We start from the raw sequence: 11,989 nt of genomic DNA, 5'->3' as shown, positions 1-11,989 counted from the left end.
AGCTGCAGCAGGAGATGGGAGAGGACACCTACCATAACCCAGTCAAAGTTTAAAATAAAATGTAATGACCATTTAAAACACTTTGTGCACGTTATGGAATGAATTTTAATGCTGACACCAGATCTTAACCAGAGGAGCAGCTCCCCACAGTCTCTTACCTTAAAGCAGTTTTGGAATCTTTTGCTCACCAAATACAGAGCGATCGGATTGATGCAGGAATTCAGTGAAGCCATGTTAATACCAATGTAGTCCATCACAAGAAAAAAGCTGTGTGGAAATTAAAGTAAGACACTTCTCATTTTTTCTGAAAAGGCTTAGTAGATATTTACAACTATATAAACTGGACTCAGCTTTCCTCAACCAAGACTAACCATTAAACATAATAGAGTAAAGGGGCTTATATTGACAGGATTAACTCATGGAGGTAACAATTTTGCTCAATATTAAAGTCTGAATCAGTAGACCACTCTCATGAAAGTAATTTCAGAAGATCCAACCACCTTAACCTGTGGGAGGAAATATAAGGTTTTCTTCACAGATATAATCCTAGCTGTGCTGTTGAAAGGGAAAACAAGGAGAGAAATTCCTCTCTGCCCTCACAACACAACACAGGAGAAGAGTCCCAAAAGGGATCAGGAGGAAGACAGAGGAAGGAGAGAATCCCTGTGTTCATGGGTTTCCTCATGATTTCCTGCCTCCACTACTAGAGTGAAACCAGAGTGTCCTGGATGAACAAGCAAGGAGAACTTCAGACACACAGAGTACGCGAGTTCATTAAGAAATCCAAATATATTTACGGAGAATGTCAGCAGCACACGGGCATCCTATTTTTGCAGCCTCACCTTAAAAGTTCACATCTGTTGGGGTCCTTCTGATCATAAATAGTGAGCTTCAATATTCTGCTTAAGTGAAGTGGGAGCCAACACAAGGCAAAAACAAGTACCAGACAGAACACGGTTTTGGCCACCTCACGTCTCTGAAAAAGAAAATTGGACAGAACATTGTTATAGTTTCTGTCTCTGGATTGTTGTTGTCTTCTAACATCTAAATGTTTAATAAACAAAATAAAACCTCTATCAAAATAGGAGAACATCAGAGTATTTCGTTTTCTTGGAATACTTAATCCTTTCTATTGTTTTAGATGTCTTGCACTGATTCTCCAAATTTTTAATTTTAAAAAGTATGAGTAATAATATGAAAAATCAAAGACATAAAAACATTCATTTATATTAAAATTAAGAACACATTTGTCTCCTCATAATTTTCAAACATCAGCTTCTTCTCAATTGTATTTTCTTGTGCTTTGATCTCAGGTCTTATTTTAAATGCACCAAGAGATTTCAATTACAGCTTTATCAAGGTAAGACGAAATGAGCACAAATATACTTTATAGTACAAATGTTGCATGATATTTGTGTCTGGTGCGCTACTAATTCAGAATGTATTTGGGAATGTTTTATGCCGATATACTGCTAACCTCACTACAGTTCAGCATGAAATTGGTTCAAAATAATTAACAATTTCACAGTACCAGCTTCTATATTACAGTACCACCTCAATTTTCATTACAAAATATCCAGCTTTCATTATTGTAAAGAAAAAAAACAAACTATATAATGTGATGGGTTAACACTAAAAAAAAAAATTGTGATTGCAGTCTTAGGTTTCAGAGGGATCTGATTAGATACAGACATAGGTATAGATACAGATAATGGTTAATGTAGATATAGATAGAGCAATAAAGATATAGATACAGATAAATGTGATATATATACAGATAAATGTGATATATATACAGATAAATGTGATATATATACAGATAAATGGTATATATATACAGATAAAGGTAACATAGATATAGATGAGGGAGAGAGGGAGAGAGGGAGAGAGGGAGATACAGATGATATAGATACAGATATAGAGATATAGATATAGATATATAGATATATAGATATAGATGATATAGAGACATAGACAAAGAGATAGATAGGAGCTCAGCAGCATCACTTTCTTAGTAGTAATCCTGAAGGTGTCACACAGGAACAGAATAATGATGTGGCAGGGAAGTCAATAAAGGTATTATTGTCATCCTCTCTACAGCCAGCAGAATTGTCGAGAATGAATTTTTACCTGTTTTAAGTGGTCATTTAAAGCAATCTGCATCCCACTTTTCTTTCGTAACATCTCACAGGTCATGAGAGTATAGAAAAATGCTGTGATGGCCAGTGGCAAACAGAAGTAAAAGCTAAACAGCCACCAGTCTTTGGCTTGCTTATAAAACTAGAAGGAAAACAAAAGCAAAAACATTGTTAGGAGTTTAGTGTTGAGCATTCTGGAAAGTACACTATAATAAATTGGCCTGTCTGTACTGAAAAGTATCTCTATAAGGCATACCTTACAGATGAGAAAACAGGACGAGAGTAATAAACCTAAAGCCTACAAAAAGACAAGTTTCTGGATGCTCTTTTTATAAACAACATAATTCAGAAATTTGTCAGCATTTCATTTGAACATTTTATTCACCTATATTTCACATAGACTTGTGCACATTACAGTCCACAGAGCACTGAAAAGATCCAAGAAAATACTCTGGAAAGCTGTGATTTTACAAATCTCAGTGTCTTACCATCATAAAGGATGTTTTCTGTGTGGGGTGAAGTAGGCAGATCCTAAGATCCTTTCCTCTGTACTCCATGGTAATCATGTCAAATGCGATAGCTTCTGGAACAGCCAGTATCACTGATATAACCCAAATCAGTACAATTTCAACAGCAGTCCACTTTGGCACTCCAATTCCTTTAATACGGCTCCAAGAAGCAACTGCTCGGTATCTGAAGCAACAGCACACATTTGCAAATTAAAAATATTAGAAAACCCACACAGGTTAATGGTCTTAATCTCAGCTTATTTGTATTGTATCAGCTGAGTGGGAAGGTGAATTTGAGCCAATATCCACATTTAAAAGAAAGTGAAGGGTTTGATGAAGCAATGAGTCTCACCTATCTATACTGAGGGCACACAAACTCAACACTGTGATGCCCACCGATGCCTTTTGAATGAAGGGTACTAATTTGCACATTTCGACACCAAAGGGCCAGTCCTCTGCAAGCAGCTATGAAAAGAAAACAACAGTTAGAAATCAATATTAAAAAAAAAAAATCCCAGAGATGCAACATAGACTTTTCTCTTAATCGTTTTTCTTCTCCACCATGCAAAACTTAGTCAAGAAGAACCTTTTCCCAAGGGAGTCTCCAAGGTGCGTGTCCTAAAAACAAGGCAGTAGCATCCCAGTCACTGCCTGGCTGAGCAAGGATATATGCACGAAGGGATAATCCTGACTTCTCAAGCCCTGCAAGCTCCACTCATTTTGGTTCCAACTTCACCACATCCATGTTTATGGTGAAATATAACTGAGCAGGTGAGGATTTCCCCCCTGTACTGGCTTCATCTGTCTTGAGTGTTCACTGCTTTTCTTATATGTTCTGACTAACCCTCTATTTAGTAGAAATACAGAAAACTATTTGAAGCTGATGAGAACAGAGACAAAGCCAACAAGCGCACAACTGTTGTGGGGTTTATTTGAAGCTTGGTGTCTCAGCTGAGAAGTCAGGCAACGCTGGAGAGCAATGTATCCCATAGCGTTTAGTTGATCATCCAATAATGTAGTAAGGGACCCACCAGACACTCAGGGAGCCTAAACAGCTAGTCTGAACTAGATGTTCTGCAGCAGGTAAAGACAGATCAGATGAATCTCGCACTGGAGATCTCTATTGCCCAGTTTTCCAGTGATTCAGTATTGCAATACCGAAAGGAATATCTGCACATTCGGCATACATGTAAGTGCTACAGAATAAAGAAAGCAGCACAATGACTTTTAGGCTGGTTCAATTGCACTTTGGGTAGTAAACTTTAAAGGAAATCTCCTGTCACATCTTCAGTGGTACCTTTTAGTTCATTTAGGGAACAAGACTTACTGGACACAGAAAGCACCTTCCTCACAGCTGGTGTTATGAACTGTTCATTTGCAGCTTTAGTTTAGAAACATTTAATCTTTGTACTCTGCTATGAGCTGCTCTAATGGCTCAAATGCACCACAGCAGCAGCCAAATCTTCCAGATCTTCGTAAAAACAAAACTCTCCAAAACAGAGCTTATGCCAAGAAATAGTCACAATCATTATATACAAAAGTAAACTTTCTGAGTTTCTGTAATTAATAACATCAGCTAAGCCCATGTCTGTTTTTCAGCACTTTCTTCAAAAGAGGCCTTTTAGATCTGTCGCAGAAAAGAGGGCAAGAAAATGTAAAAGGAGAGGAAAGAACAGTAACTACACACAAGCTCAGGTCTCCTAAGATATTTAATTTAACAGGTATATAAGAAAAGGAGAAACAGACCATAATACTGCAGAGATTCTGCTGGGGACACCAAAATGGTTGAAAACAGTCACGGAGTTGCCTGAGCATGTTGGTTTGGTTCAGCAAAGTCCTTAAGTGCACATACATGTGCATTTAAGGATGAACAGCCACAAGATCCAAGACAGTTTTTGAAAAACCCTGGTATAATTGTATCATTTTATTTTAACACAAAGAAAGTTAAGTACAGTTCATGACTATGTGCTTTTGGAAATCCCTATGAAGTGGCAGTACTTTCAGGTACCAGAAAATAGAAATCACCTTCACTATTGTGCTGAAATGGGATCTTTCAAAGAAGAGCAGTAGGAAAACTGTAACACAGCCCAGACTTGACCTATTTCATAAATGATCTACTTAAGTAAGACAAAGAGTATAATGCTCCCGCAGAAATTAAGCAAAAAAAAAACCTAAGGATTTATGTTTCCTTATAATTTTATGGGAAGTAATAAAGCAAAGGAAGTCAGGATGAGGCTGTAATAACCACACAGTGTCTTCTACTATGTGATGTGGGAAAATAACTCAGTCTATAATTAGAGTATTTTTCAGTAAAGCTTCTCCCTGAGACTTCTTCTGAATTGCTGTAAAGGGTTGATAGTAACAAACTACCATTAAAATTGCAATATGAATAATTACCAGTGTTCTAAATAGATAGAATCCAGTGACACCTGGATTTATATCAACCAAGCAATGAACCTCCAGCCTACCGCACCTAGTTACTACAGAAGTCAAAGACTGGGTAGCAAGTACATTGCATACATGTTCATAGTATCTATTGTATATTGTACATGTGTAGATATTAAACCAGAGGCGACTTGCTAAAACAGCACTTAGAATAAAAAAAAGAATTGTTCTTTATTGAAATAAAACTCAGAACTTTGGTCAAACTTCTGTTGGCAGATTGCGTTGAAGACTTTTAGCTACAACTTTTAGCTGGTTTATGTGCAAGATACTCCCTGTCTCTCTACCCTAAAATCACAACAGTTCAGCCACACATAAGAGACTTCCCTGAACTAACGCTTATCTCTCAGGTGCAGACAGTCACACCTGTGCTACAAGCTAACTGGATTTGAGCCAGCTCCAGTATGGGAGCCATATGGCTGGATGATAATGAGGCTGCACATGCATGAACGCAGTCTACTGAGAGAAAGGAAGCATTAGCTTGAGTTTAGCATAACATCAAAATATTACTTGCGTTCAGCCAGCTGAAATCAGGGGCAGAATGGACACACAGCTGCCTGCATTGGATTGGAAAAACACGTCCTTTATCTCTTGCAGCTGATGTATTGTGAAATTTGAGCATTGTAATGCATGAGTCATAAGTTTCTCTAGCATGGTATTGCAAGTGGTTAATGATATGCTTTGCAGCAAAAGCTTGAAAACATAAAGAAAGTAAAAGGAAAAAAAGTACTATGTTTTAATTGCCGAACTATGCTTCCTTGTTGTTTCTGTTTGTCCCCTGTATTGCCATTTCCTAAAACACCACTTTCAAGTATAGTGAAAATCCACTGTAAAGTATTCAGTAGCATCACATTTGAGGACAAGAGCAATGATTATTCTAAGTGAAGTATAGATGCAGTCTAATACAATTTTGTATGGGTAAAACAATTTTCTTATGATTCATAATAGAGTATCTGTACAAAGAGTGCCATTTTACAAATGAAAAATGACTTAGAGTCATGAGACATTGCCAAGTGGCAGCAAAGAGAAAAATAATATTGCGTTTTCAGCAGTAAATTGCCAAAAGACATCCACCACTGGCTGTATTCCGAGTGACCTTTTCCAATGTTTTATAGCCACTTGTTTTACATGGGCAAAATTTTAACTGCTAAGCCACAGAAATATGTTGTAGATGAAATAAAACAGAATGAAAAGAAAGGGAATGCATTGCAGAATGATGTGAAATCACACTTTAAAGAACCAATACATCTGATGCACTTCCAGCCAGCACTTTCTCAGACCAGACACAAATCTGAGCCTAAACTGATGTGAAAGCTGCACAGCTACAAAAGTAGCCCCAAGAGATGCTCTGACTCAGAGACACACCTGCAAATTACAATTCCTGCCCTGCTTCTTCTTGATTGTGTAGGAACAGAAAGATGTTGGAACTGGTTGCCCCGAGAAGTTATGGATGCCCCCTCCCTAAAAGTGTTCAAGGCCAGGCTGGACAGGGCTTTGGGCAACTTGGTCTGGTGGGAGGTGTCCGTGCTCATGGCAAGGGTGTTGGACTGGATGAGTTTTAAGGTCCCTTCTGATCCAAACCATTCTATGATTCTATGTTCTTCATCTGCTGCTGGAATACGCCAGCATACAAGCACAACACCCTGCTCTTGATGTCTCATCTGCTGTGGCCACCAGCCAGAAGGCTCCAACTCACTCCTGTTGACTTTCTGCAGTTGGGCATGAAGAAGCAGCAAAGTGTGCACTTATTTACAACTGTGTCTCAGTCCCAAGCAATGAATGCACACGGAAACGCAGAGCAGGAATTTGTACTTCCTCCTAGCTGTGCATTCGCAGTACGTCTGGTTCACAGGACAAGACTTGATTTTCATGATTATGAATTGCAGAGTTACACAGGAAATCAGACATGCAACTGCACACCTAATTCACAAGCAACACTTTTTTAATGCATCTGTGAAATGACTGGCAGATTTTCGCTTGATAATTTTGAGACGGAGAGGTCATGCAGATAAATGTATTTTTCAGGATTTCATAGGAGCAAGCATTTTTTCAAAACAGGAAATTTGCCCAGGAAATTAAGTTTATGGTCAGGGATAAATCAGACAACATTACAAAACTTATTAATATTTAACAATAACTATGATGTTAGGGTGGGGATCTTCCCTCTAGACAAGGAAATATATTTCCCACTTCTTAGTTAAGCTAAGAATGTTTTACTAATCTATCCAGTAAACCGTGCAAATCTGAATAGGAGGCATGCAATTAGCTTCTTTTCCTGTGTTTTTATTAATAGCTTCTACTTGGAAACTTAATTTAAATATACTTAATTAACATCATGTAATATCATATACACATCTTGAAAATGACAGAAACCTCACAAGGTATTGTCAAAGTGAACAACTTTTGCAATTTCACAATCACAGTGAAAGGACTGCATCTAAAGTAACCATTAAGAAAGCTGTGCTGCTGTCAGATTGTGCAGCATAAACACAGGGTAGAAGCAAAGAAATTTTAAAAAAATATGAGAATAAAACTTTTTAAAATTTGTTGCATGCATCTTTTAAGTGAATGTATACATAACAAACATATACATCCTGAAAAAATAACTCTGAATTTAGAAATCTATACTGACATCATCTAACATATTTCAGTTTGGAGATCCATCATGAAAACTATGTAAGTGTACTTCTAACAGCATACAGACATTGCCACTACCCTTTATGTTGGACTTCAGAGTAGATCATTCCCATCTAACTACAGAAGATACCTTCTATTGCCTGCAGAGTCTAGACAGGTTCCTCCACTGAACAATTCAGATTTTTTTAAATGCCTACAAGCTGCATTTGTTGACCATAAAAGGTTCCTAAGCAAACTAAACTTCTAATTTAATATGGTCAGAGATCAATAAACTTTGTGTAAGAAATTCTGAGATTAACTTTGCAAGATCTCAAGGGGTTCAGACGTTGAAAGGAAATAATGCATTTCGCCCAATAAAGAGGTTGTTATCTTTAACACCAGAAGGACAGGTGGTCAAAAGCTGTAATATGGAATAGTAACAATGTTTTCTGAAGGCAAGCACCTTGACTTTTTCTGAAAGTTAAGAAAAGATTGGCTTTACTGTGATGCCTGCCCTACAGGTACTTGCATTACAAGACTTAGTAGGGTCATCACAAAGACATTTCCATGGAAACCCTGCCTTCTTCAGAGCACAACTGGATTAACAAAGGGGCCAGTTTGCACCTACGTGGGATACTACAGTCCCTAATCTGGTCTTTCTTATCTTTCCAGTGCTTGACAATGCTATATAAGGTTAACTATATTTTTTATGTAAGCCCTAAAATACATTACTGAAAAATTTACTACACATTAGTAATACATTACTATAAAAGCTGACTTTGGCCTTTGATCATTGGCTTAGATAGAGACCAGTTTTTGTTCCTTCCCTATAAATTTTTTTTCCCCACTCTTCCATTGTGCTCTGAGATAAAGGATTCTGTGACAGTATTTCCAGGTAGATATTCTTCCTCAGTCATTTGTGTCACTGCAAGTCAATAGCCAGAGTTCAGAAAGTCACAGAAGTGTACAGAGGATAGGTTGTTCCTCCTGTTAAAAATCCATTGGAAGATGACAATAAATTGGATTTAATATAAGAGAATAAATACTACAAAATGAGAGACGTCTATATATCAGAAGGGAAAGCATATTACAATATTATTTGATTATGGCTTTTTCAAGTCTATGTTCCTATTTCATTAGACAAATGCATGAGAGGCAGAGCTAGTGTAAGTTTGGAATTTCCAATCCTGATGTTGTTTTGGTGTCTTACACATGGGAGTTACTAACTTCATCTATTTGGGAAACTGAGCATAAGCCTTCCAGAACTGCAGACCTGTATTGGCAGGTGTACAAGCTGCCACTGCTGTGTCTTCCAAAGATTAAGTGCAGAGCAGGACATAAGAAGCTCACTGACCACCTATTCTATCCTGCTCCTTAAGGTCACGCATTTAAAAGCTGTTTGCAGCCTCAAATTAATGAAGACAGGCTTACTTGGTCTGCGCAGTCAAGCAGTTAACCAGGCATAGGACCACCTTCACATCCAATTAGTAGCAATTTTGCCAAGTATCTACACTGCCACACCATTATGCACTGCAGAAATGATTGTCTCCGACTTTCCTTTGCTTCCCTTTCTGCAGTTCTGGGGGTACGGCCAAAGCCAGATTGCTTAACAGGACCCTGAATGCCAAAAAAGATCTTCCAGGTTCTGCATGCTGGAACTGAACGCCCCTCATTTTACACCCAGGCTCCTGACTGTGTGACAGATTGCAATACTTACCATTTTCTACTGAACATATCGATCGATATTCAAATTTATCAAGTGCAATGGACTAATCAGCATTTTACACATTGGCCTGCATTTGCCTCACAGTCTAGATAACACCTGCTTTTCTTTAGATGTTTTTTAGATTTTTTTTAGTTTTCATTTGTGCATTCTTTCAGCTACATATTCACTCAAATAGTCACAAGGGGCATCTTTTTGCAGTTAGCACTTCTAGTACACCATAAAATGCTGCTCTGAGTATGAATTCTGAGTTCTCTCTTACGGGTCTGTCTGGGAAGTGTTCACAGACACTTTCACATTTTCTACTGCAAGTGGTGTTGAGTGAACTGCTGGCATTATATTAACATGAAAAATTGTCTCACAGTCCTTTTCATGCAGCTGTCTGAGAATCCGGTAGCAATTCTGAAGATCTGTTTCATCCAGTTTAAAATTGTTCCAAATTGCAAGTTACAACTGTTAACTATGCTTGATTTACAAACTAAGTCTTTGCTAGCCTTTGCTTTTTCCCATACTGCTGGGTGATTATAGCCAGTTTTTCATTGCATTACTGTGTTGTCTCTCATAAGGTTGCTCTGTGGGTGGAATTAAATGGGATGTAGAGTTGATAAAAAGTTATCAACTCAAACCACACTCAAACTCATAATTTTGACTAAATAAACACAATATCTAAGGTTGGTTTGTTTGTTTTTTTAACTCACATTTATTCAAAAGTCCTATTTTAAAACAGCAAGTATTTAAAACTCACTATTGTAAGGAATAGAATTTTATTATGGGCTTTTCATTAAGATGAGTAGCAGCATGGGAGATTTAGCATTTGAGACCTATTGCTTAGCTCCTAGCATTATCAATAGCACAATAAAATTATTGGTCTTGCAGCTGGTATAATATTTATCAGTTTGTAATCTGACCTATCATTCCTCCCACTCCAACCTACTCATAATGATATACGTGTTGACACTCAAACAAGATAAGGACTGCAGTATGTTATTGCATGTTATCATTAATTTAATTTTGAAATAGTGTCACTGAGATTGCACAGTCTTTTACTGAGCAGCTGTTATTGATTCAAACTTTTTGATTTTTTCTGAGAACAGATAAAAAAACTTTTACAAAAAGTATTTTGTTTCATAAATTCCAGTCTCACTCAGAAGACTATATGCCTCTCACAAGAACTACGGTAAATGTATAGTATGGAAAATACTGAAACTCCAAATCAGAATTTCCATGTAATCCATATTATCTCGCTCATGAATTTACAACAGTTGTGATGAGTTTTAAGTTGCCTGCTTTATAATACTTAGGAACTTTAAAAGGATAAAGACACAGCATTGTCCTATTTCAAGAGCTTCTGGGATTAAACACTACCCTTCAACATGGTTTTCCAAAGCTAAAAGTAACAAACCCCAGTTCTGAAAGCATGCATATGAAGTGAGGAGAAGGAAGAGATGAAGGCTTTCATGTTCACTTCATGCAGTAACTGACAGGTGCTCAAGGACCCAGACTGCAAACTTTCAAGGCAGAAGGTGCCTTGTCATTTCCAGCATCCCTCCCAAGAGGGCTGATCGTTAACTAGGGGCTGGATTCAACTGCCCATGCAATTCCCTAAGACAAATGCACAAGCATAGAGGAGACATAGGTTGCACTAGAGCCATATCACGTCAAAGAGCAGAGCAAAGAGGGTGCAGGAGCAGCAGGTGTTGCTCACTCGATCTCGGGTGCCCATGCACTGGCAAAAGGCTTCACAGCTCAGGAAAGCATTGTGCCTCACAACCACTGGATGTATAGAAATAATGCAATCGCTCTGTTGAATGAGCTTGGTTCCTCCTGAGAAAAGCCCCCCGAGCTGCAAAGTTGCACAGTCCGTGTGCAGTAAACCTGCCCCAGCTGCGCAGGAGAGACCGAGTGGTAACCACCCCCCAGGAGAGGGTCTTCTGTGTCTTCCCTCCATTCCTTGGGCAGACAAGGAGGGAAGTGACAAATCCATTGCGTGTTTATTGCATTCATTTTTTTAATCCCTGGGACAGCTCTTGTTTCCAGGTGACTTTCAGAGCTTGGCCACTTCCAGCCACACACCTCTGCCCCATTCCCAGACTGGACCGCTGAGACAGTTGGGATTGGGGCACACAGGGGGTTGCCATTTGGTACAACAGCTGACCAGGATACCACCCTCCTGCAGGTTTTTGGCATGACGTCAAGTTCCCAGGTGTTTCCCAGCCAGGAAGGGGGGCGCGTTACGCCCTCCTGCACCCGCGGCGGTGCCGGTATCTGCCGGGACAGCCCCCAGAAGAGCCCGCCGGACCCCCGGCGCCCTCTCCCGCACCTATCCCCGGCTCCCCCCTCACCTTGTAGACATTGATGGGAATGTCGATGATGATGTGAAGCAGGTCGCCCAGAGCCAGGCTGGCGATGAGGATGTTGGGCCCGTTCCTCATGCACTTGTTCTTGTAGATGATCCGCAGCAGCGTGGAGTTGCCGATGATGCCCAAGACGAAGACTAGGCAGGACACCACCGTGTTGATGTACTTGAAAGTTTCCTTGATCTCCGTCTGCCCCGTGCACAT

At 39.1% G+C, this 11,989-nt stretch overlaps 1 protein-coding gene across 1 annotated transcript in view; it reads right to left on the bottom strand.

Annotated features, from left to right (window-relative positions):
* EDNRB (endothelin receptor type B) overlaps positions 1–11,989 on the bottom strand; it is a 14,105-nt gene extending 2,116 nt beyond the window's left edge. Inside the window, exons 1-6 of the mRNA XM_010186760.1 lie at positions 11,771–11,989; positions 3,000–3,112; positions 2,627–2,831; positions 2,131–2,280; positions 843–976; positions 159–267 (exon numbers count right to left, since the gene is read on the bottom strand). Of these exons, the coding sequence (XP_010185062.1) occupies positions 159–267; positions 843–976; positions 2,131–2,280; positions 2,627–2,831; positions 3,000–3,112; positions 11,771–11,989 (930 nt within the window). The remainder of the gene's footprint in view (positions 1–158; positions 268–842; positions 977–2,130; positions 2,281–2,626; positions 2,832–2,999; positions 3,113–11,770) is intronic.

This window comes from Mesitornis unicolor, unplaced genomic scaffold, assembly GCF_000695765.1.
Source record: "Mesitornis unicolor isolate BGI_N332 unplaced genomic scaffold, ASM69576v1 scaffold4026, whole genome shotgun sequence".
In the NCBI taxonomy this organism is placed as follows: Eukaryota; Metazoa; Chordata; class Aves; order Mesitornithiformes; family Mesitornithidae; genus Mesitornis; species Mesitornis unicolor.
The sequence above is the reverse complement of the archived record's forward strand: the minus strand, read 5'-3'. Positions and strand labels throughout refer to the sequence as shown.